Consider the following 26,195-nt stretch of genomic DNA (forward strand, 5'->3'; position numbering starts at 1 on the left):
CCCGCCGCCAAGATGGCGGCCGCGCTCCCCACAGGGGCCTCCCGCGCCGCTCCCGGCCTCTCCGGGCGGGGGGGTGTGGGTGTGTGTGCGGCTGCGCTCAGCGAGACGTGCCAAAGGCCCCGCGTTTCCACGACGGGGTAGTCTTAAGGGGAAAAATGAATAAATATATATGTGGTAGTTTGGGGTGTCTTTCGGTGCGCGTCCCTGCTGTGCCCTGCCGACGAGCAGTTGGGATGTGCAGGCAGCTGCCTGCCCCTGCTATTGCAAGGCCCTGCTGCACAATTGCGGTTGGCCAGTGCTCTTGGTGAGCCTCTAGCTCACGCGCTTCCTCGGAGGTCTTCATCTCACCCAGCAGAAAACGCAGGCAGGGGCTGCCTTGTCAGGGTATGACCCAAAACCAAAGCCTTTTTTAAAGAAAAAAAAGCTGCAAAGAACACACACCTGGGCCTGTATGGACTCGGTAGTGAGGGAGTTGCTGCCTGGAGTCAGAGGGCTGAGGACTGCTGGCTCCAGCTGGGCTGCTGAACTCCCTGTGCTTCCAGGAATATATGGAGCAGTGTACCCAGAGAGGATATTCCAGGGGTAGCCGGAATATCTGTCCCACAGCTCTTGACCTGCTTCTCCCACTTACTGCCGAGCTCCTCCAGAGGCATGTGATCCCAGTCTTAACAATGGGACCAGCACAGTCCTAGATGAATTCTAGAGGGGTCTAAGCCTCCTGGTCCCTTCCCATGGTTGCTCTGTAGCTGGCGTTACCCTGTCTTGATCTGGGAGCAGAGATCCCTCTGCAAGGGGGAACAGAACAACAGCAGTGATGGAAGAAGGGTGAGTGAGAGGAAAGCAGGAGAGACCAATGACAGGAGGCATGAGCCCTCTGCCCCTGCCTGTCTGAAGAGGAAGCTGCTCATCTCCTTTAGGAGACACATTGTTATTGCTGCTGTTGGGATTAAATCACCCTATTTCCTGCTGGTGCTCTCCAGCCCTGGTGCCATGGAGAGAAGATGCCCACCCCCACTGGCACCATGCTCACAGCTTGCCTGTCATGTACTCCTGCCCGGGACAGGTTCCTCTCCTTCCAACCTGCATTGGGCACCAAGGGTCCCTGGTGCAGAACCCGTGATCCACATCATGCCACCTCCTCCAGGAACCCACTGTGCCCCATGTCCCACCCCCTCTGTGTTCCTGCCTGGCATCCTTGCTGTAGGCATTCCTTGAGGTTCACTCCTCAGCTACAGATGTCCTGTGGTAGACTGCTCCTACCCCATCAAACTAGCCTCTCCCAGGGGCATTTGAGGATCCATCATCTCCTTTGCTCTGGATCTGCAGTCAGCAGAGTTGGCTCCAGACACCCCTGGGGAAAAGACCCTAACCCCAAACTGCTGCCTGCCCACTGCAGAGTGACTTGAACCTCAGCGTGGAGCCTCGTGGAGCAAGCTGCTCTGTTGAGGCTGAGATGGAGGAACCAGATCTTTCCCCTTTGCCACCAGCTGGGCAAGGCTGGAGGGGGGCAAAGCAGGTCTCTCCTATACTAGGGGAGACTTGCTCAGCTCTGAGTAGGTTGCTATTCCCCTGCTGAAAATGCTAGCAGGATTAATAGTACTTTGAGGAGCACCTGGAGGCCCCACAGTGGGATTGCCCGGGTTCAGTGGGCAACACAGCCCAGCTGCTACAGGCAACATGAGAGCTGGTCCCAGGGAACGCCCATGTGGTTGTATAAAGCACTGATTGCATGCCCACAGCTGGAGTTGCACCTCAGGGCTATTGCTCTGCCCCAGTGAGTGCTGAGCTAACCCAGCTGCTTCTCTGCTTGATCTGGAGCAGGAAACTGTAGGCAGGTGAGAGCTTTCCTTCTCTCTGGAGAGACTCTGCCATGGGAGAATGGTTTGCAGGATCTGCTGGGATCTGCTGGGTGCAAGCTCTGCAAGTGCTGGCTGTAAGTGTGGGATTTGTGAGGGGCTGAGGGGGCTGGATGGGGGCTTGGCAGAGTGTGTGCCCAGAGGGATTGGTAATCCTGGGGGTCAGAGCTCCTGGAGCAGAGAGAGAAGGAGGTGCTGTTGTCCCTGGCTGCTACCCCAGTAAGGACCTGGGTGCTGGCCCTGGCTCTGCATACTGTGGGGCAGAGACTGCAGCCAGTGGTCAGAGGGGGGAGTCCCCGCTCCCCTGCGGTGGGGTGGTGAGAGCTGTCAGCCCTCCCTCCTAGCAGAACATGGTTGGATTTAAGTTGCTTTTGGGAAGAGAAGGGGTGGGTAATTGTTGGTGCTTAGTACCTACTCAGGGCATCTGCTGAGAGCTGTATCTGCTTCTCTTGGCGTGGGCTTGGCAGATATCTTGTGGGTGCTGGTTGCTCAGGTGTGAGCTGATTACAGAGCAGTGACACAAGTAGGGGGCTTCTGATAGTGCAGAGATATGGAGGGGGTGTGTGTCTGTCTGTCCTCATAACCCTTGCTCTGTCAAGCAGACCTGGAAGGAGGAGCAGGCCCTGGCAGCTGCAACTGAGGGTGGCATTTGCAGTAGCTGTGGGACCCTGTGCTCCATGTCTCCCTTGTCAGTGGGAGAAGGGCTGGGGAGGTGGCCACTGGGCTGGGGCAGGAAGGGCGTAGGTGCCCGCTGGCATGTCTAGCTTGGAGGTGAGCATGCTGTCTCAGAGAGTACAGTAAATATGTGCTGCTGGGGCTAAATAGCATGCAACATCACTGCCGGCAGGGAAGGTAAACATATGACTGTCTTGTGCCATTAAATGTGTGGGATCTGGAGAGAGATGGGTTGGGTTTAGGTGACTTCACAGAAAGCTAATCTGCTCTTCTGTTCAGAGATGGTAGTGAGTTTTGAAGCAGCAGTCCTGAAACCACAGCTAGACTTCGAAGCCGAGAGCACTTTGTCCTTAGGAAAGGCAAGCAGTACCTAAACTCCAGGGAGACAAGCAGCTCCTCTTAAAGGATTTAAGCTCTCTTAACTGGGTCTGCATCCACAGAGGCCTGCCTGGGTCTGTGTCCTACAGGTCTCTCGGGGGGTTCCAGGCTCTCAGGGTGTTTGCAGCCTTCTCTCCACAGTGGTCACATCCTGCCAACCAGTGCAGCTGCCTAGAGCTCAGAGCACCGGCATGCTGAGACCCAGCACCCGAGCAGGGGAGTCTACCCCAGTGAGGTCACATTTTAGGGTGTGTGCTGTAGAGAAAATGTGCCTATTGGGAAGATGCCTGGTTTCCATCCAAGCCGTGCTCCTACCTGCACTGGCTGCGTTCATGACTTTCACATAAGGAGAAGTCTTTAGAGGATGCCACTGTGGAGGCGTTAACCCAAGAGCAGCATGCAGCATGGCCACTTTGCAAGGCCTGAGGGCCACCCTGTCCCCCCACAAGAACTGCATGAAGTTAAAGGTGCCCAGAGCTGCTCAGCCTGAGACAGGTGTCTTAGGCATATGCAGAAGCAGCCTTTGACATGTGGGCTCTGGAAGTGCTCGATGCTAGCGCTGGGCTGTTGTTGAGCTGAGACCCTGGACACTTGGGGATGCCTGGAGCAGGCATTAGCCTAGCAAGTGCTCTGCATGTACTGAGTCCAACTGGCTTGTCTGGGGAAGACACTGTGTGTCATCAGGGTGTGCCTTCCTATCTGTGCAGAGAGGCTGAGGCTGGCAATCCCCTACTTCTTCATGGGATTTCATATGTGCTGCAGCAGGCCTGACATGCAATATTTATTTATTTTTCCAAATTTTCCCCACCCTCTGTCACATATGGGTATTTGAGAGCCCTAAGTGGCACCTTTGTGACTTCTGTACCAATAAAACATCTGTAAAGCCTCTTGATGGTTAACTGCACGCCAGGTTTGCACATGGCACTGCATAACATCTTGAAGTGTAGCTGGAGACCTGGTAATTGAGTCGCTCCTGTTCCTTCAAATGGTGCGTGTGACCGGCTGTTGTTACGTAGTCTCTCCTCCAGTCTTTCTGGGAAATCACACCATGATTATATTTCTGGCTTAACAAATTTTTTTCCCTAATCAGACTGGGCCTCACAAAGAGGTTGCCACTTAGTGGTAATTACTTGCTTTAGAAGCCGAATGTCTCCTGAGGATTGCAAGTAGGGGATTATCAAATTAATTAGTTAAACCAAGATGTGTTTTTTGTGAAGCCAAGGCCTGCTTTACTTGTGATCTCAAATAAAGGTTTAAATATTATTAAACTGTATACAACCTACTCTTGTCTCCCTAATGGGGAAAGAACTAATTCTTTCCTGAAATGCTGTTGTTGATACAAAGGGCTGCTTGCAGCTCTACTTGATGCAGCACTTGCTGCTTTTTTTTTTTGACAAAACCTGTTTCAAGCAAGCATCTATCGTTGGAGTTAAGGCACCTGCTTGTGCTGAGTGTGTTCTAATACTGCTTCTTGGTGGCTTCTCATGTTTTTATAGGCTGCCAAGTGGAGGGGAAATGGGGTTCACAGTGTGTAGATTAGTGGGATTGTAATGTACCTTTCTTGAACCTGTACTTTCAGGACACAGCCTAATCCATGGGGCATCTGCACAGCCATGTGTGTGGACATGGGAGGTGGTGGAGAGCCTCAGTCTGGTGATGAGGAGATGCCTGGAAGTAGATTGAGGCATCCATTGATCAGTGGGTTAGCAGGGGCCATAGGTCCTGGTGTACCACTCTGCCACAGCCTGCTCCCAGGCTTTCCTTTCCCTTGGAAGTCCCTATAGACATAGGAGGTTCCCTTTACTGGGCTGAGGACTACACCAGTGCTCATGCAATGCTAACATGGAGTGTGGGAGATGTTTTCCTAAGAGCTTTTGGCTGCTGTAGTACAGTTGTCTAGCTAGCATGCATATTGCACAACTTTTCCTAGGTCAGAGGATGTCCTTATCTAGCATCTAAAACATCTGTCCTGTGTTTCTTCCAGCACAGTTGGGTCCTATTGGTAAAAGCCTTGAGCTTTCCCTGATTTGCACAACTGAAAAAAAGCAGAACTCTGCTAGCATTGACTCAAAGGCAGAGGTCTTTTGAATGCCTCCTACCTTTGCCTGTGCTCTCTCCCATCTCTTATGAGCTCTAGGTTGCAGTTGAAGTGCAGCTTCAGCAGGCACTTGAGAAATACTGCAGCTCCAGAATCCAGATCCAACAAGGGGAAGGGGGCTTGGGGGGGAAAGAGACATGGGTCTGAAGTTATGATTCCTCAAGTTTCAGAGTAGTTGGTGTGCTGACCCCTCTCCCACCTCCTCCTCTTTCAACTCTAGGGAGGCCCCACAGCCTTCAAAGTTTGGCTCCTCATCCTTCCTAATGTCAGCGTTTGCTGCCTTTTGCCATACTTCACCTCTAGGACAGCTTAGCAGCCACCACAGCCGGGTACCAAAGCAGTTGCCTGAAGGTAAAATTGCCCATTGGTCCATGCAGAGGACCTGGCTCTGCTGGAAGGGAAGCTGGAGCACACAGATCACTGCCGGCAGAGCTAGATGACAGCAGCCTTTTGCAGTTGCTTCAGCAATTAAACCAACCCAGAGGAAAGCGCAGGCCTTGTGCAAGAGTGAGGAGCTGCTCCTGTGAGGAGACAGTGAGAGACTGTGTTGGGGAACAAGTGCAGCATTGTTGTCAGCCTCAGTCAAGAGGGGCTTTTTAACACCCACTGAAGTGCTGGCTACAGCTGTCTCCCATGTGCTTGTGTGGGAAATGGACCTACAATGCAGGAGAGGAGGGAAAGACTGCTTTGCAATTTAAAAAAAAAAAAAAAAGGCAAGCTATATTAGGATCCAGCCATGAGTAAACAGCAGTACGATGTTCCCCTTAGTGGAGTGCCATAGCACAGGAAATAACGTCACTGCCTCCAGCTGGGAAGGGGGTGAGCTGAACTTGGGCTCTTCAGCCTGGAAATCCTAGCTGGGGGAAGGAAGGTGGTGCTGAGCTTTGAGCACAGCGTAGTAAAGGGAAGAGGTGTGAGATTGACTCTAAGCTTCTCTTGTGTTAGACAACCCATTCCCCCTCTGCTTTGATAAATAAATACCTGCAGTCATCAACCTTTCTGCATTGTCCTGTGTGGTGTTGGTTTGGGGACTTGCAGAGAGCTTTCCGTTGTCATCTCCACAACTGAGCTGGCTGCTGCACCGGAAAGTCGTGTTACTAATGCTAATATGGTTTGAGTAGGATCTGGATATAGTGAGAGTTGGCTGTGTGGTCTGGTAAGCACCTGGCTCTGTCACTGGGGTGGAAAATGGGATGGGAACCAGATCTGGGTTGTGTGTGCTTATATGGTGCCCTCCTCATCTGTGTTTATGGGGGTGCTGCAAGCTTCTACACCAGCCCCTGAAAGCACTGCTTTTCTTTTTCTGGCCCTCAAAGAGCTGAAATTAGGTGGGACAGTGTCTTATTCTGCTGCTAACTCAGAGCCAAAGGAGAAGGCAACCTTGTGCTCCCAGGCTTGCACAAGCCACCTGAAGGGGTGAGGAAAGCTGCTCTCACCCTGGAGCTGCTGCCAGAGGCCTGGGTGCAGGAGACCTGACCGGTTCAGTGACAGTGTGGGAGCAGGTTCTCTGCTCCATCCTCTTTGTCCCCATGGGCTCTCGGGTTGCCCCAGCCCTACCTGGGTCTGCATTGCCCTTCATGCCTGGGGAGCACACATTTCTGTTTCAAAAGGTGAGGTAGGTCCTGGTTTGTGCAGGAGCCTGTGGGGCCCCTTTCAGCCCCACAGCAGGGTTTTGAACGGACTGTTTGGGGCTTTGGCTGGATGCTAGCGTAGCCCTGACTACCCAGACTGCTTGGAGGCTTCAGATCTCTGCTTGGAGGCTGGTCCCCCTGCAGACCCCACTGTAATTGCAGAGCCCTGTTTGCTGGATAAAGATAGTTGTGTGCAAGGATCTGGGTTACCCCTGGGCAGCCGTGGCCTTCTGAAAGGAAACCTGCATGTAGTTGCTGCAGTTGAACAAACAGCAAGGAAGTTTCCATGAAACATCTGGGTATGAGATGCCTGGTGGATCTCTTCTACCTCCTTTATTCTGCCATGGGGGCCATGCTTCCAACAGAAATAGCTCGGCACCTCTGATAGCACGAGGTTTGTCATGGCCACCTCCATGCCATGTGCGTGCTGGAGGTATGTTGCTTTCTGTGCTCCCTCTCTGAGATATGCAGTCCGTAGGGAGACTCCCAGCACCTGCAGGAGGATGTTGCAAAGGAGTAGCCACATCTGTGGGCTGGGAGATGTGTTTGGGGAACAGTTGAAGGGCAAAGGTATTTTGCAAATGCAGGCTTGTGCAGATTTCACATCTGTGGTCGGAGGCTCTGCTGGGGAAGTATGCCAGGTTTCCCATTCTCCTGCTATAAATATGAGGTAGAAAGAAGGGCTCTTCTGCATCCACACACAAGATCACAAATTGCTTTAGTTGTTGCAGATGGCAATAACTAGGTGTAGTGCCTGTGCATTTGCAGGGATGCTCTCCATCACCCAGTTTGGGATTATCACCTGATCTCGCCTGAGGTGGGCTGGAGGTGCTCGCTGCTATGGTGCACTGCAGGAGGGACAAGGCACCTAACTGCTAGGGGCTGTGGGGGAGCCTCTGCAAGCAAGGGCTGTTTGAAAATGAAGTGCTGAACTGTGAGGCAGCTGCTTGGCTCTAGTCTTCCACTGTCAATGTTGCATCCCCTTTTGGGAGGATGTCTTTTTTAGTTTAAGGAAGGTGAACTGCAACCCTTGCTGTCCATAGGAAACACAAGAGCACGTCAGGCAGCTGGTGTTTTGAATGGTTGGTTTTGGGACTGCTCAAACCCTTGTTTGTTGGTTATGTCTGAAAACATACCATGAGGCCATCATGTGTGATGGATTTTAAGGACAACTGTTGGCAGTCCTTCCAGGAAGAAGTGTGTCTGAAGGTGTTCTTGAGCTGGACTGGCCCACGTGGGCTCTGCTGCTGGCCCAGTGGAGCAGGGCTTGGGAAGGCTGTGGGGGCCTATCCCTTGAGCCAGGGCAGCAGCAAACACCGCTTGTGTTTGCAAGTACTCTGTGCTCATCTGCTGAGCTTGTCCGTGTGGGGGGATGTCTTTCCTCCTGTTGTAGGTCCTCACGTCCTGCCTGAGTCACCCTTCCTCTTGGCGTGGATTGGTTTGTGTGCCCTCTCCCAGAAGCAGGGACAGCCAGGTACCAGCATCACCCTTGATGGAGGGTCAGTGTCTGCTGAGGCTGCCGAGACCATGCACTGCTTGGCCAAGGCTGGGGAGGCAGCTTGTGATCCCAAGCCCTGGTGCCAGCCCCTGCACCTCGTGCCCAGGGCTCAGAGACTTCGCCTGTGTGTCACTTCCCGCCTGCTTCCCGTTACACAAAGCCTTTGTGTCAGCAGATCCTGGGATGCCCTGCGGCACCTGCCTTTCCCCTCCCTCTCCGCCTCTGTGGCTCTGCCCTTTTCCGTTGTCACTTCTGTAGGCTGCTGCCTGGCTGTTCTGTGACCTTCCCCGCTGCTCCCACTGCTCAGGCAGTATTTTGGCCCCTGGCCATCTTAAACAATTAATGGAGGGGTGGAGAAACTTGCCATGTTAAATTACTTCCTCCTTTGGGAGAGGGTGAGGTCTCCACATCTCTTGCCTGATACCAATGCAGTTTGTTGCTGTTGCCTGAAGCGGTCACTGCCTCTCTGTTTTCCTTGTAGAAGTTAGAAAAACAATATTTCAGGGCACTCTTTTTTTTTGTATTTCTCAGTGTTTTGCTTAACCTGCAGCGCTGCCTCAGGATCTCGTGGAGAAACTTCTCTGGACTTAGAGAAAAGCAAGCCAAGAGAAGGCAGGGGGAGGATTTTGCTGGAAACCTCTTTGGGAAGCTGGAGACTTTCTCGGGATGCCTGCCGTGGGCTTGTTCTCCTCTAGCAGTTATTCAGATCTTCCCGGGCGAAGGCAGCTCTCCGCCACAAAGCATCCGCATTAAGCAGGTCTGTGAGGAGGGACAGGCGTGCTCTGAGGGACGCAGATAGCAGCGGTGCTGTAACGAGCAGCCTTCGAGCGTTGCTGGCTCTGCCTGTGTCTCTAAGGTCCCCGCAGGGCTGGGGAACACAGCACCCTGCGCTCGCTATGCCCCTCCACCGTCTAGCACTGGAGTTGGCTGTCAGAGAAACCTTCGAGGTCCCCTCCTCAGCCCCGGTAGTGTCATGAGTTAGATTAGTTGGAGCTGTGCTGGGGGCGGTGAGGGCTTGGATTACAGTCCAGAACTCAAAGTGCTTCGGTGGTTCACGTCGGAGGGGAGAGGAGACGCCCCATCGCACACATGGAGGAAAAAGAGAAAAAACGCTGCCTTTGGAAGTGAGGGGGAATAAAGAAGGCCGGGAACATGGTAAGGAAATCTCTGCAAAGGGCTCTTGCCCTGGGCACAAGCAGGGCTGTGCGGGATGGAGCCGCTATCCGGGCAGCCTGCCTGGAGCCAATGCACGGTGCTAATGCTGGGAGTGGGAAACGGCTCTTCTGGCACTTCCCATTACTTGGATGGAGCACCGTACCCTTGGTGCCAGCCCTGGGTCGTGGCAGCAGGGACATGGCACTCCTGTTGGCACTGACCCCCTCACAGGGTGCCTGTGGGGGTGCAGCCCTGGAGCGAGGAGCTGGGATGGGGCAGGTCAGGCAGGACCCTATATTTCGGCTGCCTGGATGTTGGGCTCTCCTGCCCTTGCCCTTTGCTAGTCCTGCTCTGGGGCTGTGGGCACTGCTACCTTGCAGATCCTGGAGATGGGGAGAGCATCAGCTTTTTTTCTCCTGCCCAGGGGGAGCATCCAGGGGCTCAGAGAAACCCCTGAAACTGGGCAGGGGTCCTTCCCTTTCGATGTCAAGTTTGCACGTGGGGATCCTTGTTTGGGGAGGGGAGAGACTGGCGAGCCCAGCCTGGCAGCAAAGCACCCTGGCTCCCTGGGAGTGGCAGCAGGGCAGTCCCCTGCCCAGCCACACTGGCGCTGCCCTGCAAACAGAGGTGCCCAGCCCTGGGGTGGCAGAGGCTAGGGGGATTGCTAGCCCAATAGCACCCCCTGAGCACCACTCTGGCTTCTGGTTCTTGTGCTCAGGCTGGGATCTGTGTGCCCAGTAGCCCTAAATCTCCTGGACATGTCCTGCTGTGTCATGGGCTGCTTCTCTGCAGCAGAGGGAACAAAGTCCATGAGGGGGACAAGAGGCTTACATTGCTGCTGTGCCTGGCAGTGAGTTGCTTTTTTTTCTTAAAAGTTCAGCTTCTGGGCTTGAAGAAACTTGGCTTTCACTGAAGGATGAGTTGTCCAATTTTGGGTTTCTGCAACCTGAGCTAAGCTCATGGACCCATGTCTCTTCCCTTTGTCCTTCTCCAGCTCCCCTGCCGAAGACCCCATGGCTCTCTACCCTCATGTAGCTATGTCAGAGCTGTGCTGTGCTCTCCTCACCCATCCTGCTGTAAAGGCCTGCGGGCATCTCGCTACTTCCACTTTTCCACCCCAGTTGGGAGACCTTTTTCCCTTACCCCATGTCTAGTGTGTTCCTGGTAACTTTTGGTCTGCTGGTTATTGTATGAAGTTGAAATCAAAGGAGAGCACTGTTCGTGGCTGTGCAGGGTGGGTGCTGTCTCTTGCAGCCCCATGGGCTCCATTTTGCCATAGGGACTGGAGCAGTGCTTGTGAAGCTCTTGCTCTGGGAGGCCTGGGGCAGAGACTAGCTGCTGCTACTCTGCTCCTGACTTTCTGATTCCCAAGTGCTTCATCCCCAGTTCAAGTCCCCCTTCACCTCTTTCTAATGCGTGATACAAAAGCTGTCTGAAGCAGGGGCCTTTGTGCAGGGTGGTGCCATGGTGGGTTGTGGGCATACAGGGACCCTGCATTGCTGCTGAGGGGGCCCATGTGTTTCCTAGGTGCTGAGCTCAGGCCTGGCAGCTGCAAGGAACAAGAACGAGGGGCCAAGCTGCCACAGATCCAGCAATGGGCACTAGTCACGCTGCAGACACCTGTGGTCCATGGCCAGCGTCCATTCTCAGTGCCGTGGTGGACCAGTCTGCATTCTGGGAGGTGCCTTTCTGTGAGCAGCTGAGTTGTGACTGTAGCTCCAAGCTGTTCTGTTTGACTTGAGTTTTTGGTGTCCTGGTGAATCAACCAAATGCTGCAGTCAAAAGATTTGGATCTAAGTGAATGTGGGTCAGTCTGGCCTGCATAGGGCTTCCCGTGGCCTCAGGCAGCCTGCAAACCTCTCAGAGGCTTGGCTCCTGATGGAGATCTGGCACTGTGCAGCCACTGGCTGCCCTGTTCTGTGTGAGGCAGGTGATTCCTTTTTATGGGGTGCCAGTCATGTTTCAGTGTTAGGGATGATGTGGTGTGTGTATGGGTGCATAGGGCTGTTGCAGCTGGAGGATGGCTAAAGCACCAAATGTGTAAGATGCAGTAGGCCAAAGTAGCCCAATTCCGTTAGAACTGACTTTTGCATCTGCGAAAACCCCATGATGTGAGCAAGGCAGGAGCCTGGCTGGGCTCTGTCTACCCTGGTCGTCCCGTCATGGCTTTCATGGCTGGGGATCTGTCCTCGTTCCCTGGTAGGGATTTTTCCTCCATGGGAGAGGGAGCTGGCTTCACCTTGCCTGGTGCCTGCTGCTGGATGGGGCACAGGAGATGCTCAGGGCATATGACCAGGCCATAGTGTGCCCCACTTGAGGAACACCTTCCACCCAAGCAGATGTAAAACCCTGTGCTCTTGGGTGGTTTGGCTGGAGGCAAAGAGAGCAACAGCCCTGCTCCTCCACTGCACAGTGTGGAAGTCTGGTTCCCAGGCTCTATCCCCAGATTGTGAGGGACCGTTTCCTCTCTGGGAAGTTGCTCAAGCTGCAGTGGCTGGCCAGGGAGTCCAGGGCTGCTTTTCCACCCTTGCTAGGGTGATTGCTGCTGCTCTTCAATGGTAGCTGGGGCACTGTGGACCCAGCATGTGAATTCAGTGAGGCTCCTGCAACTGTGTGCCTTGGACTTGCCTGGGCTGCTCCTCTCATATGGTAGCAGGCTCCAAGTCTCCAGTCATTGCGCAGGTGTTTAGAGTAGAGCCTGTGTGTATCGCAAGAGGTGCAAATGCAGGTGTCTTCCTGCAGAGAAGCTCAGGTGGCACTTCTATGCTGGCAGGAGAGAGGATGGGTTTCAGCAGAAAACATAGTCCTTTTTTTTTTTTTTTTTTTATCCTCCGTTTATGTCTTCTCCTGGGGTGGGAAGGAAATGAGTCTGGGAATCACAAAGAGCTTTAAGCATTGGGGATCTTCTTTCTTTATTTCTGTGCCAAAGCCATGAGCAAGATGTTGGAACACAGACAAAGCCCAGAGATGTAATCCTGAGCACATAGAAGTGGTCTGAGAGCATCTTCTCTGGGGTAACAAGGATGACAACTTGTGCATTTTGCTCAGCTTCTTTCCAGAAACAAAAAAAAAAAAAAAAAAAAAAAAAGAAGGTAAAATACAGGTGATGGGCCAGCTGCATCCATGTATCTCTGCCCAGTGATCACCAAATGTGTTCTACTACCAGGTGGGAATGAAGATACCAAATGTTTATAGGGAGATGCTGCAGATGTCCAGGGAGGACTGTACGCTGAGCATCAGTGTTTAATTTCTGAAAATCAGCATCCAGTAGCATAACTGTCTCTGACTGTGCTGCTGGCCATCCACCTGTGTCTGCAGTCAGCTCTGAGGGTGTACCATGCTAGCAGAAGAGATCATAATGTGAGAGCCTTGTGAGCATCTTGCTGCTGGTCATTTCAGAAAAGATAGCTAGCATGTCTGCTTCTAAATACTAGAGCACAGTCAGAGTCGCTCAGCTCCCAGAGCCTAATTTTTTTTAGCTTCACCTCAAACATAATCCTGTCTGCAACCAATCTGTGCAAAACTGAACCATCCTAAGGGCTGTGGGCACAGCCTAAACCTGAGCATCGGTGTTTAGTGTGGGTGAAGCCCCAGACACAGAGGCTACAGGTCCCTTTAGTACCGAAGTGCTGAAAAATCTGTTAAAACAGTCAAGGGGTCTTCTGCAGGTGCTATAAACTTAGACCGCCGGGGGGCACTCAATATCAGAGCACCTTTTGTTCCTGTTCCTGGCTCTCCACCCATGAGGGAGACCCCTGTTCCTGTTCTGCAGAGCTCAGTGCAGCCAAAGTCTGAAAAAGCGTGTAGTAGCACCAGGTTTGAACGTGCTGCTGACTGAAGAGCAATGAAAAGCAAGGGTAGCCTGCTAGGGTAATCTGCCCAGTTCTGGTGGTGGGATGATCTGTGCTTTCTGCACCACTTGTGATACTGAGTTGTGACTGAGAAGTGTATGGATGTGCCCTTGTTGACTCTAAAGGTTTGACCGTGCTAATATCTCTCTGCTGCACAGAGTGCCTCGCCTCTGTTGGCTGGCCTAGTCTTTCATTAAAAAATGAACAAAAAAAGGGCCTTTCTTGTGGTAAATGCTCCTGGCTGGTTTCATATGTATCCCATTTCTTGCATCGCTGGACACCACGCTGAAACTTCCAAGATCAAAGCAGCACAGAATGAATCTGAAAGTCTTTCTGTCTGCTCAAATTTACCATCCTGGCATCAGGCTGGGATGACCAGGATGAACCCTTGTTCCAGCTGGTGAAACCAGCCATTGATTTGAATGGAATCAAATGGCTCAGTGGAAGAGAAATGGGGACCAGATGAAGACTGCTGCATGTGCTCCTCCTGGGCATTGGTGGATGCAGGAGAGGGGAGCCCCCATGAGGCCCTATGGTTGCCCCCAATGGGATGCAATGCTGTGGCTGGGTGATGGTTTGTGTGGTGCAAAGAAAAGCTGCAGGAGTTCTGGAGAGCTGAGCTAGGTGTCCACCTTGAGCTTCACAGCCTGTTAGGTGTGGCAGCATTCGAAGGAGACTCAGTTGTGAGGCTTCCTGAGCAGGTTCCTTCAAGAGGATACCTTCCCTGAGGCTGCCTGTCAAATTTCAGTGGCTCCCAACAAAAACCTAGTGCTGCTGAGCCTCCAACATAGTTAAAGGATGTGGATTATTTGCTGTCTGTTGTCATCTTTCTGAATACATTTACCTTTTGAACAAGGTCCTTCTCATATGCTCAGGAGGCTGGTATGCAGACCCGTTAATGGATCAAGGGGAAAAATGCCTGTGGATGTATTCTTCTTTGTGTTTGGGCTTATAACCACCCACGTTTTGGCATACATCCCTTCTGTGCACAAAGATGCCTTTTAGAAATCGCTAGTTAAATCTCCACCCTCCTTTGATATGTATGGAAATAATGGGACACGTGAGACTGTCTTCTGTTTGGGAAAAAAGCTATAAAGGGAGTAGCTTTAAAAGCCTGTGTTTAGTCCTTTCTAGCTCAGGAGTTTAGTAAAAGCAATGCACTGAATTTATGACTGATTTACTTAGCTTTCAAGAGGCATGCATTTAGCATTGTATCTGAATATAGGGGAAATGTTTTCATCTGACTGCAAGTCCCAGGCTTGGCTGCTCAGGGGCAGGAGAGCTTGAGCACGTGTGTGTCTGTTCTCCAGTGAGCTCGGAGAGTCTTGGAGCAAAGCTGGGTTCCTCTGACCAGGAGCACTTCTCCCTGCAGGGCATGGACTGATGATTCTTGTGGTGGCCTAGGCCTGAGCTGGCATAGCCATGGCCATCTCTGGGCTGCCTGCTCTGTCCTTCTGGCTGATCCTTCCTCACAGCCTCTTGTTCATGGTGAGGTGTGTGTTGGCATCTGATGGCTGTTGCCAGCTGTTTTCTCATATCAAAGACACGTGGGGATGTGCTGCTTCAAGGAAGGCTCCATGTGTGCTTACTGTTTTCTCATGCGATCAGCCAGCCCCTCCTGGAAGTGCTACTCGGCTTCAGAGCAGTTTCTGTTCCCTGTAGATGTAGCAGGACTGGTATTTCATGAACATGTGGTAATACAGAGTGTTTAAGGCCAAAAGGAACTATGGCTCATCTGTTATGGGATACTGGGACCACAGAGTGCTACCTAGCTTCCACCCTGTCTGGGAGCTCTCTTTTAACTAAAACATGATCTTTTCTTAGTGGCATCCACACTCGTGGAGGCTGCAAGAGATGGAGAATCCACCAGTCCCCATGGGAGTCTGTGGAGCAGCTTGTGCACCCTGAAGAGGAAGGAGTGGGATCTGAATGTGATCCAGCCACAGCCTCGAGCTCAGAATGCGTGCAAAGCTGGCCCATAAGTAATAATCTAAATGCTGACCATGTGAAGATCGTTTCTGGCACTCATCAGCTGTCCTGCTGAAGGATTATCATTTTTCCTTTGAGCACAGGAGGCTGCCCATCTGTTGTAAGAAGCCCCCAGATGGGTGTCTGAACACAAGGTGTTGGCTATGGCTTAATGCCTCTGACTAAAAGGTGTTAAAATGAGCTGACCTGTTTGGCTAAGAATTTACCCAGGGTATTTTATAGCTGGCTGGTATAAACAAATGTTTCATCTGCCTAGACTGCCCTGTTACTTGGTAGGTGTTAGGCACAAATGGTAAGGGGTACAAGATGCTACTGCTCAGGTTGGTTTGCCAGATGGATGACAACATCTGAAGTTGAGACTGAAACAAATACTGTAGCTAATAGTAAGGTGAATGAGCTCAAGCAATTTCTTCTGTTGGGTAGCACAGAGAAAGGTTTTTAATGCATTTGTAAGAAGATACCTGTAAAGAAAGGGAGTTTGCTCTAATGTCCCAGGACTTGTGTTGTGTAGATGTGGCCTGGGAAATTCTTGGTTCCGTCTGCGATATCTAACAGGATTTAGCAAGTCTTGTCTGAGCCTGTTGTTGGAATATGACACTCTGAACATGGAGATCCCTGGCTGGACTGTGGTCTGTGGTGCCAAGCCAGGGCAGCCTGTGCAGTTGAGTAGTGGGAGTGAAGAGGAGAGCCCTGTGTGATCTTGAGGAGGTGGAGAGGCATGTGTGGCTAGTGCTGGGCAGTGAAACCACAGCCACCATGTGCTCATGCTCTTCTAGCATGGGTCTGTTGCTGGGAAGGGTGTTCTAAAAGTACCCAAAGCTTTGCGTCACACAGAGTACAATTTAGCTAATTAATTGCATGGTTAGATCTATGCCAATGATACCAGAAAAATATCTGTGCTTAGACAGTTATTTCAGATTAAGGACTTAATCCCTTGATTAAACTAAACCCAAATGAGCTGGTCTCCAGCTGTAGGATGATGTTTTATACACAGATCTTCTCATCCACTTGCAGGCCCTTCCCTCTATCAGGAAGACGTCTGTTTAAGGACAGGGCTTTCAACTGTTTTCTCACACACGCTCTAAACACCTGTATCATCTGCCTGATTTATTGCTAATAGAAAGTAACAGGCCTGTGGGAGCAGGGGCTCATTCCTTGCTCTGGATAAGACACACCTTCTGCTCAGTTCACTGAGACCTCAGTGCATGTCCCCGTGAGGAAAGGCTTCTCTCCAATTCCCAGTTCTGTTTCTCTCTGGCTAGAAGATGGATTTCTTGGATTGCGGGTCAGTGTTTCATCCCCACTTTGGCCTCTTCAATCTGTTCAGCAGTTCTCAGCAACTTTCCTAATGTGTTGGGTGTTGCGCAGACAGAACAGAAAGTTACAGATGCTGTTCCAGAGAAGCTGGAGTATGAAAACCTAAAGGAAAGGGTAGAGAGGAGTAGTGTGAATAGAGAGCTCTGGTGGGACGAGGTGCCAGACTGCTGTGTCTGAATGCACGTGATGCCATTTGCTTTGGAGAGTAGGGTTTGGTCACGTGATGCTCGAACAGCAGAGAGCTTGCTGTGCAAGCTGCCCGGTGCATCTGGCTTCCCTCGGGGGCACGCTTAAGCAGGGGGCTGGGGATGGCCTTGCTTCTCCAGGTGCATGGGCTTTGCTTTCCCAAGAGCTGCACCAGTGTGTCTTTGGCAAGGGTGAACATTGAAGTTAGAGTATGCTTAAGAGCAGGTTTGATTCTTGTGTTGCTGTAATAGACCCGTGCAACATCCTGCAGGGGGTATTGGCCAGGGGAACAGGCCCGGGTGACTGTTGCTGGCCCTGTTGCCATGTGCCATTGTCTGCATTTGGCCACCTGAAGCATGGTACAGTCACGCTACCTGTACCAGGTAGTCTCTGCCTTCCACTGCTGCCTGCATTTTTGCCCTGCTATGAAGACAGCATTGATGTGCACTAGCTCCAAAGCTCGAGGCTTGCAGGGGGTCACGCTTCGCTTTCAGAGCAATCTGGGATGTCCCCCTTGACCCAGCTTTGGGCATGCCTTTCACTGTCTGAACACGCCCAGACCTACAGTATGCGCAGAAGCGGGACGTCAGAGCTGAAAAGCAAATACATCATTTTTCCCTTTGTTTAATTAAATGAGAGATCATGAGTTAATCGCTTCCAAGCGCTTGTTTTCCTGCAGTGCCTGGAATGATAATCCTGCGTGTTGCCCAGTAGGAGCTGCTTTGGCTGCCGCAGCCGCATCAACCCGGCGAAGGGCCGGGGGAACAGAGGGAGGCATCTGGAAATGATTCTCTGAGCTCCATCTGCAGAGCACCACTCCCTGCAAGGCTGTAGGAGCTGGTTTATCCACAGGCTGCAGAGCTGTCCTGCCTGCCCCAGCAGCAGGGGAGCCGAGCCAGGCTACAGTCGTGACCAGCACAAGGGATCCCACAGTGGAGTGCAGAAGGCAGCTCGTTTTCAGAGGCACAGCCCATGGGTGAAGCTGGCCTGGGTGAGACTGCAAACACTTTCCTCCCAAGTGGAACTGGGTGCTGTGTTTTCCTCCCTGAAACGCTAAAACAATAGCCCAAAGAGCAGGTAGAGCCATTCCTGGTTATCTCACAGGAAGGTGGTGTGATTACAGCAGTGTGAGTGCCTACCTCTATAGCTGCAACACTTAATAATATGTTATTTTAGTGAAAACACCCAGAGGCAGGCAGGGCGCCGAAGGCAGGCGCCCTCCTCTGAGCCTCCCCCTGAGCCTCCGACTGAGCAGCAGAGGGGGGAGCTGGCACTTGCTCTGGGAAGATTTTTTGCTCTTGAACTCATTGCTGCTGTGTGATTAGAGTGGCTCAGGAAATGGGTCTGGGAGAGTTCTCTTCCCTGCAGAAATGGAGTGGGAAATCTCAAATTTTGTCAGAGAAACAAGCCTTGTTTTTAGCCAAGGACCTTTTTGAACGGAGAAATGTCTCATTTTTAAAGGCAAAGCAGCCTGGCTTTCGGCTTTGTATCAGAAAGTGGAAAAGGCTTCGTGGAAAGCCCAGAGGTCTGTTTTTACTGGAAATGAGGTTTCTCACGTCAGCTGAGAGCTGAGCAGCCCCAGCCAAGCGGCGCAGCACAGCAGCCTTTGCTGGCAGAGGGACCAGCTAACCCAGTCTTGCTCAGCGCCTGCTGTGTGCTCCTTTTCCCCCAGTCCCAAAGCTGGCTGGGGGCCACGGGCAGGCCCTGTGCTGCAATGCTTGGAGCTCTGCCTCTTCCCAGTTTTGCTCTTATTTATACTTTCCAGCTCAGGGGTGTGGGAGGGTTGGGTTGTTTCTTCCCCTCACCTTTGCAGACCCTGGTCTCCTCTGTCCTGCCCTCACACGCTCCATCGGTACCTGGGCTAGAGGGGAGAAAGTGGGTGTGTGCAGGACGTGGCCAGGCTCTGGGCAGCCGGCAGAAGGAGGGCAAAGTTGCGGGAGTTCCTGGCAAGGCCTCCCTGCTGAGTGGGGAGCCGAAACGCTCAGTGACTCAGAGCTGGGCATACCACGGCACCACTCGCTGTGCTCGCAGCCTCTCCTAGCTCTGCTGCACTACCCAGCTATGCTTCTCACCCTGCCAAGCCACGGCAAGCGCTGGATTTAACTGGTGCACGTTGGGATATGTAGTTTCATTCTTTGGCTGCTTAGACAGGGGTCTAGGTTTCTTGCAGCTGAGCTGCAGATCCTTTAGCTAAATTCCTGCTGCTTGATGGATCCTCAGCATGTGACATGGTCCAGTCCAGCCTGCTAGAAAGGAGTGCTGTCTGCTGTAAGTCACAGCAATTAGTCTGGTCTCACCATACTGATGGTTTTTAGGAGTCTTCAGACAGCTAAAGACTGGGCTGTCGGCAGGGAAGATCTGTGTCTCTTCAAGTTCTCCTTGACAAAGACTCAGCTTTTCGTAGGCAGAATTCTTGAGTGAGATACTGACTTCTTAGCAAGGTGCTTGGGTGAGTTGTCGGGGAAAATGGTGCCAAAGCTTTGTGGCCCAGATGGGTCCAGCAGCATTGCAGCCTTTCGCTGCACCAACTTGTATTGTCCTGAGCCATTTAGGTTGTTGTCCTAGGCGCTTGCTGGGAGAGCACAGGTGTTTTGATGCTGTGCAAGGTGTGTACCCCTGGGGATCTTCTTTCTGCTCCTCTGGCAGGCTGACTTCTTGTTCTGCAAACCCATAGGAGGCTCTCCAGGATTCAGACTTAACTGGTGAGCAGCAGGTCCCAAAGAGGAAGAAGTTGAGTCCTGAGTCAGAAAGAAATGGCAGGAATTTGCAGTGGCTGGAGCAGCTATGCAGCGCTCTCTGTGCCCACAGAGGTAGGCAGAAAAATTAGTTGGTGCACCTAGAAAAGCTCAAGAAGTGCCTGATTACTCCAGATGCCTCTTGGCAGGCTTCTCTCCCATCCTGCAGTGTCTGCTTGCACCAGGAGAGGTAGATGTGTCCCCTGAGCAGGGTTGTAACTGATCCTAGGCTCCTCTTCCTGCTGACTGCTTGTTAGTCCTGGCTTGGGGCTTCTGCCCAGACACTTGTAACCTCATATCTCCCTGACTCCTGGTTCTTGCTGCAGTTTGTGATGGGGGAGAAGGGCTCTTAGGGCTGAGCAGCAGAGCTTTGCCACGACTGTCTTCATTGCTCTATTCATTTCACTGCATCTGTGGCTCCTGTTATAGTCAGGGGAGAAGGGCAGCCCATCCCACCCTACACATTTCTGCTTGTTCAGATTCAAGCCCTCTGCCAGTTGTGAAGCCCTCCTGGGGTCTCCCTGCTTCCCTGCCATTCTGGGTGGGACTGTGCTAGGTTGTTCCCATTACACTGCTTTGCCCATGGAGCCCATCCCATCCTCATGTGCTCTTTCCTCTTCCCTTGCTGTGCTCCAAACTGGCAGCCAGCTCCCAGCTGAGGAGCAGTGAAAGCCGGTATGGCCGGACGTGACCTTAACCTGGGCTTTATTTAGCTTCTTGATTTATAGAGGAGTTTTATTTTAAGAGTGTTTCTCTTTTGGGAGGTGTGGCGAGCATGTAGTGGAGTGGTGGCAGTGAGCTGGAGTTCATAGATTCTCCTGTGCTATTAACAAAGAAGCATTTGAGTCCCAAGGCACCTTTTTGTTTGGGGAGATGCTCTCTGGCTTGCTTGGAAAGCGCTCCTGTTAATGTTTGTGCTGGGTGGCTGAAAAGGAGCAAGTGTCCAGGACCCTTCCCGTGAGGGGGATGAGGCAATACTGTTGGAGGCTGGGAAGCCTGAAACTTGCAGCCCTGGAGGAGGCCGCTTCCTCCAGGAAACTCCTCTGCTGGGCTCTGCCAGCTGTGGAAGTGTGCCAGGGCAGGAGTGCCCTCTCCTTGGATCCTTGCTGGGTTCAGCTTGTTCTCCTCCTCTCCAGGCACTGTCTGCTCAACCTGGGTCACAGGGTTTTTTTCTTATGCCTGCTGGGGTTTGTATCGCCTGCTTGAGATGAAGGATGTGGTTTGTAGGTAGGATGGGCTCTAAATTTCAGGTTTGCAGCCTCTGGAGCACAGGTTGCTATCCCCTTCTTTTGCTGTCTCAAGCTGGTTTGTATGGGTTCCCTATACCTCCAGACCACGGCTCTTCCATGCTTGTGGCAGCAGACACTGCCTGCAGGCTAGATGTGTGAGTCTGGCCATCTGCACTCCAGCACTAAACAGGACCACAATGCCTCTTGCAGCCCTTGTTGAGGGCCACTCTGCAATCTGAGAAGTTAATACAAATATGCAGCCCCATCCCTAGTATTGTAAATTGGTTTAATGAGCCCATGATTGGAGGCAAACCTGCTGCTGTTGCAGGCTCCAAGCTCTGCCTTGTGTGACCCTCCATGTTTCAAGGTGGCTTCTGAGCCCCTGAGGCTCAGCCATGCTTCACCCTCCACCCAGGCAGGACCCATCCCTGGGAGGCCACTGTGGGTGGGTGGGTAGGAGCACTGAAAAGCACTGTTGTCTCCATGTTCATCTGTGGCACACGGAGGCTGTGTCCATCCTTTTTCTGTATCTGCCCAAAGATGCTATGATCACATGCAGCATGATGGGATGTGTGAATTTGCTCCCATGTTGGGGGCTTTTCATGTGAAATTAGCAGAGAATGGTGAAAATGTCTCCTCTTGCTACCGAAAAGTAGGGTTTGAAGCCTTCTTTGTCCCTTCAAAGCCTACACAGCTATCATGGCTTCATGGTATAGTCTAGCCAGAGCGAGATAAAGCCTCTGTGGTAAAGAGTGCGCTGTTAAGACTAAACTGTGCAATGGCTACAGGCTATGGTTATTCTGGGTTTTACTAAAGGAAGGATAATATATGACTTGGTTTATTTTAACCATATAAAGGATTTTTGATTCGGTGCCAATGTTAATAATTATCTTGTGAAGGCTTTGCTAAGGCAGCAGGAATGGTGTGAGAACCTTAGAGTGATGTACTGACTCATGTGCAAATATTTTGACTTGTTTTATTTGAAATACTAAATGTAACAAATTTCATTTAGGAGGGACTGATATCTGAAATAATTTTGCTCAAGCACGGTACAGGGGCAGAAGATGACACAGAACCAACCCCAGCTGGTTTTGACTGATATTTTCAGACTGTGGAGGATCAGAGGGAAATTATTGTCAGATACTACCAGCAGTAATGCTACCGTGACAGAGCCCAAGCACTTGGCTGGGATCTCTGGGGTGGCTGGTGCTGGCTGGGAGAGCACCTGTGTCAAGGCCAGTTTTATCTGACAAGGCACAGACGCTTGCTGGGACAGGTTGCTGTCAGCAGAGGTTACTGGAGGTGCACTTGCCTTCAGTGGGCTGTTCTTGGCCTCTCTCTGTTATTTCACAAGAGCGTGGGAGAGAAACAATGTGTAATGTTCAGTGTTATATCAATGTTTAGCAATATTAATACGTCCAGTTGTAAGATTCTTCATTGGCTTGGTACCAATTTCCCTATCCCAGAGCCCCCTCCATGCCTTTCTTTTAGCAGGTCCAGAATACTATGTAAAGGGAGCATTTCTTATTTAGGCTGTCTTCTTGGGTCTGTACAACTCATCCCACAGTTTCTATCAGTCCACTTTCTCTTCTTATCTTTCCTGAACTCTGCTGGGTTCTCCCCTTGTACCCTGTGTGGGAATGGTCTTGACCAGAACTGTGCGGAGAGCAGTCAGCTCATGGCAGTTTTCTCTTGACCTCCACAATATCTAGTGGAAGATTTTATCTGAAGACCTGTTCCTGCAGAGAAGGAAGTGCCTGGGAACTTCCAGACTTTCCATTTCAATTAAGGGAACAAAAGTCGGGGTATGCTATCATTCTTTTCTGAGTGTAAAGAATCCGGTTTAAAATGGCCTTCTCCCATTTAGGATTGCGGTTAAATGCTTGGTCCTAGCATTCAACGCTTGGAAGTGTGCACATAGGCCTCCTGCTTTTTGAGTCCTTGGGTTAAGAATATGAAAAATAGCTCCTTAACCTCTGTTTATCTGGTTGTGTTGACCTTGAGGGGTATTCCAGGAGGCAGCTGGTCTCTCAGAAGAGTTACAAACACTTTAGGAGCCTGCTGCCATTTAGCCTTGCTTGTTGCTGACATTGGGAGAAACAGCAGAAGTAATGAAGCAGTGCTGTGCCACGGGCAGTGTGTGGGTTGCCTGTCACCCACGTTCTGCCAGCTCGGGGTAGACAGGGATTGTGGAACCCTTACCTGGGTGTTCTCATCTCTCCTGTGCAATCCTGCAGGCTGTCTTACAAGAAGGCTTTACAACAGAGCAGTGAGTTTATGTTGTGCTTAAAACACCCAAACCTCTAAAGGAGGAATTTAAAGACTGCTGAGCTGGAGATATGTGAAGGCTTGTGTGAAGAGCATCATCTCTGCTCTGGCTGCAGGTCAGTTCAGGCTTGCTCTGAGACTGTCATGTTTTCTCAAGCCAGCAGAGGTATCGGGAGTGATGAATATGTGCTCCATTGGACTGGAAGAATCAAAACGGTTTGCTTCCTCCTGATCCCTTCATCCTACCGTTCCCTGGTGGTGCTGTAAGCTGTTGTGGTGCTGCTTTGTTTAACTTCCTCTCCCAATCTTGCTGTGGGACTGAGGTATGTTTTCAGGCATGTCCATGCAGCTGTTCCTGTTCTGCGGAAGGCTGTCGGACTTCTGGGCCAGCGGCTGAAGTGCTTTTCTTGTCTCTAGTGAAGGGAGGTGGATTTAGATCAGATGAGGATCTGGCCAGACACCTGAGTAAACTTTCATTTGGTTTTGTAGCAAAACTCACTCCCACTGGCTGTAAGTTAGTCAGAGGGGTCCCCTCTAAAATAGAAGGAAAAGAGGGATCCTGATCCTCTCTCCAGATGTGTACAGATTTATTTTTAATTATTATTTTTTGGCAGCTCTCTTGATTTACACCCATATGATAGATCAGATTTTGGCTTCTAGCACTGGAATTGGTGCTGACACTGTGGGCAGGCTCTGGCTGGCAGGCTCTCCCGAATGAAGGTGGAAGTCGGGAAGCCATCGCCTCTGATCCCCACGCAGGAAATGGGCATCCTACATATTGATGCGCATGCTCAGGCACCAAAAGCCACCCGGTTCACACACAGTCTGTGGATCCTGTTGTGAGGCATCTTTTGCTGCAGAAAATTCCTGGCTCCTGGAGTGAACCTTTCCTGAGAGGCAAACAGCTTTGAATAATGAGGAATTGCACTGGTGAACAGCTTTCCCCAGTACCAAACAGCTCCAGCAGCTTATCCTGTGCAGGGACTTGAGAGCACAGCATGCTGAGGAGCTTCTAGCCAACTATTGTTCCTGCAACTCCCCTTACCCCACTGAGGAGCATAACACAGGGCTTTAATGTACCCAAGTGCTGGCCAGCATCTCCAGGCCTGGGTATCCGAAACATGGGGCTGCTGATCCGTCCACCCCATGATACTCTCACTCGCTCGCACGCACTCACGTGCTGCGGTAATGGTTTAATAGCAGCCCCACCCAGCGCAGTCAGGAGAAGGACTTGCTGCGTAAGCAAAAGCTGGGAAATCTCGCCGCTGTGCACAGCACTCTGCGAGCGCTCCACTTGCGTTTTGGGAGAGTTTTTTTGTGTTTACCTGGGATTGCTGGTGCCAAAAGAAGCTAGAAAGGAGAGCAGTTTGTCCCTTTGATCTTCTCTCCTCCTGCATTTGGAGATGGCTGTGCTCTTGGGTGTAGGGCTCATCAGGGCACCAGGGTGTATCGGGCTGTAGTACCGCTAACGCTTTCTCTCTTGGCAGGACTCGGAGTCGCTGGACGGTTGCATTCAGAGTACGTTATCAGCACTCTACCCTCCATTTGAGGCTACCGCAGCCACTGTTCTGTGCCAAGTTTTTGATGTGGTGGAGAAGACGTACCGTGGGGATGGACTGCGCTACCTCATAGACTTCCTGATTCCAGCCAAGCACATCCTGCAGTGCATTCAGCAGGATGCCTGTGTGAGTACATCATGCTCTCTAAGGCCTGCAAAGGCTTTCTTGGAGAGCTTTTCTCCTGTATGTAAAACGGCTGGCAAAAAGTGCTTGCATGTGTACGGCAGCCTAGGTGGGAGGGTAGGCAGACAATTAGGAAGCAGTTGAGAAATTGTGATTGAAACTTAACCATGCAGAGATCAGATGTGGAGTGGTGCCCTCGCCTTCCAATAACCAGGAACACTGAACTTAAGGGATTCAGAAGAGGTTTAGAGAAGTGTTTGCTGGATATGGCTGACTCGGGTTGCTTCTAACCCCACCCATTCGCTGGCCCTGTGGATGGAGCTGCTGGGCTCCCACCGCTGGCAGCAGGACGTGCGGGGCGAAATGCTGCCAGTCAGTGTTTTTCCCAGAACTCCAGCTCCCCTTTGATGGTTGCTGGAACGGTCGCAAGGCTCAGTAGCCCCAAGGAGTCACATTACATTTACTGCCAGAACGAGTCCAAGATTAACGTGCTTTACTGTTGGGAGCCTAAAATGTTAGAAATGATGAGTCAAATGCCTCCATCACAAACTTGGCTCAAAGGCTGCAAGATGAAAAAAACCCAACCCCAACAACCTAAAACTAGGGTTTGTGCTAGCCTTTTTGTCTCTGAACCTAGAGCGTGCGTGTGGCCGGGCTTTTGATAGAAGCCCTCATGGTGGAGGGCAAGGGACTTCTGGGAGGAGGAAAAATATTAAATAGAAGCTGAAATAGTTACTTGTTTGCCTCAAGGAGGTGAAATGCTGAGGGGAAAGACTTATCACTTATGATGGATCCAAGTAACAACCCCTGGGAGCTGGTCACCTTGCAAGTGCTTTGGTGCAGTCTTTGTCCCGCTGTGTTCTCTCCAGTCTCCAGCTTTTGGTGCCAGCTTTATAAACCTGGGAAGATCCAAGGTTGTGCATAAGGACTTTGGGGAGCTGTGCTCTCACCCTGAACACTCGACTAGGAATTATTCCATTGGTGTATGTAGCTCAAGTTTCTAATTCGATGGTGCATAGCATGTTTTTCCCCTTTAAAGAAACAAAAGGCTTTTAGCTTGTACAAACTGGTAATTATTGCAAGACGTTTCACGGCTTTCCCCAAACCGCCTTCCTCCCTGAAGGAGGCAAGGTAGCAATTTCCCCACGCCCTGAGATCTCAGCAGCTTCCAAGCGCCTGGCGGTGCCCTGGGCAGGTGAGGCGGCGGAGGGGAGGGAAGGAGCCTGTCTCTGAGTGGAGCCCACTGCTCCGTGCGGCCTCTGCCCCCCCATGCCTTGGGGGAGCTGGGCCTGTAGTGCTGCTCTCCCAAAGGGGAGGGGTTCAGGGCAGTGGCCGGGCGACCAGCAGGAAGGGTGCAGCGAGGGGCTCTGCTGGGCAGTGAGGGCGCTGGCTCTCCCTGGGCGGCCGGGCAGGGGCTGGTGGGGCCACACACGCACCACAGGCCATGGCTGCCCTCGGGCCCGGGCCCCTGTGGGACAGGGGTGTGGGGGCAGGGAGGGCCTTGTGCTGCTTAGCAGCCAATGAAAGGACAGGTGAGGCTGCGGCAGCCAATAGGAGTGTGGGGCTGCTTTGATGGGCAGAGTGGCTTTGGCTGAGCTGCGGGCTGTCGCAGCAGGAGGTGCTGAGGTGTGGGGGGGCGCGGGGGCC

General features: G+C 51.8%; 1 protein-coding gene across 6 annotated transcripts in view; it reads left to right on the top strand.

The window, feature by feature from the left end:
• The first annotated feature begins 8,566 nt into the window (after window positions 1–8,566).
• The window catches only part of PLEKHG4 (pleckstrin homology and RhoGEF domain containing G4), a 92,044-nt gene continuing 74,415 nt past the window's right edge, over window positions 8,567–26,195 (top strand). For all 6 annotated transcript variants that reach the window (XR_003399206.1, XM_026856675.1, XM_026856677.1 and 3 more), the window contains exons 1-2: window positions 8,567–9,291; window positions 24,354–24,551. Coding sequence is in view for 5 of the 6 variants with exons in the window: in XM_026856675.1 (XP_026712476.1) it covers window positions 9,289–9,291; window positions 24,354–24,551 (201 nt within the window). In the remaining variant the exon portion in view is untranslated. The remainder of the gene's footprint in view (window positions 9,292–24,353; window positions 24,552–26,195) is intronic.

The sequence above is a fragment of the Athene cunicularia genome, assembly GCF_003259725.1.
Source record: "Athene cunicularia isolate RWA chromosome 11 unlocalized genomic scaffold, athCun1 chr11_part1, whole genome shotgun sequence".
Taxonomy (NCBI): Eukaryota; Metazoa; Chordata; class Aves; order Strigiformes; family Strigidae; genus Athene; species Athene cunicularia.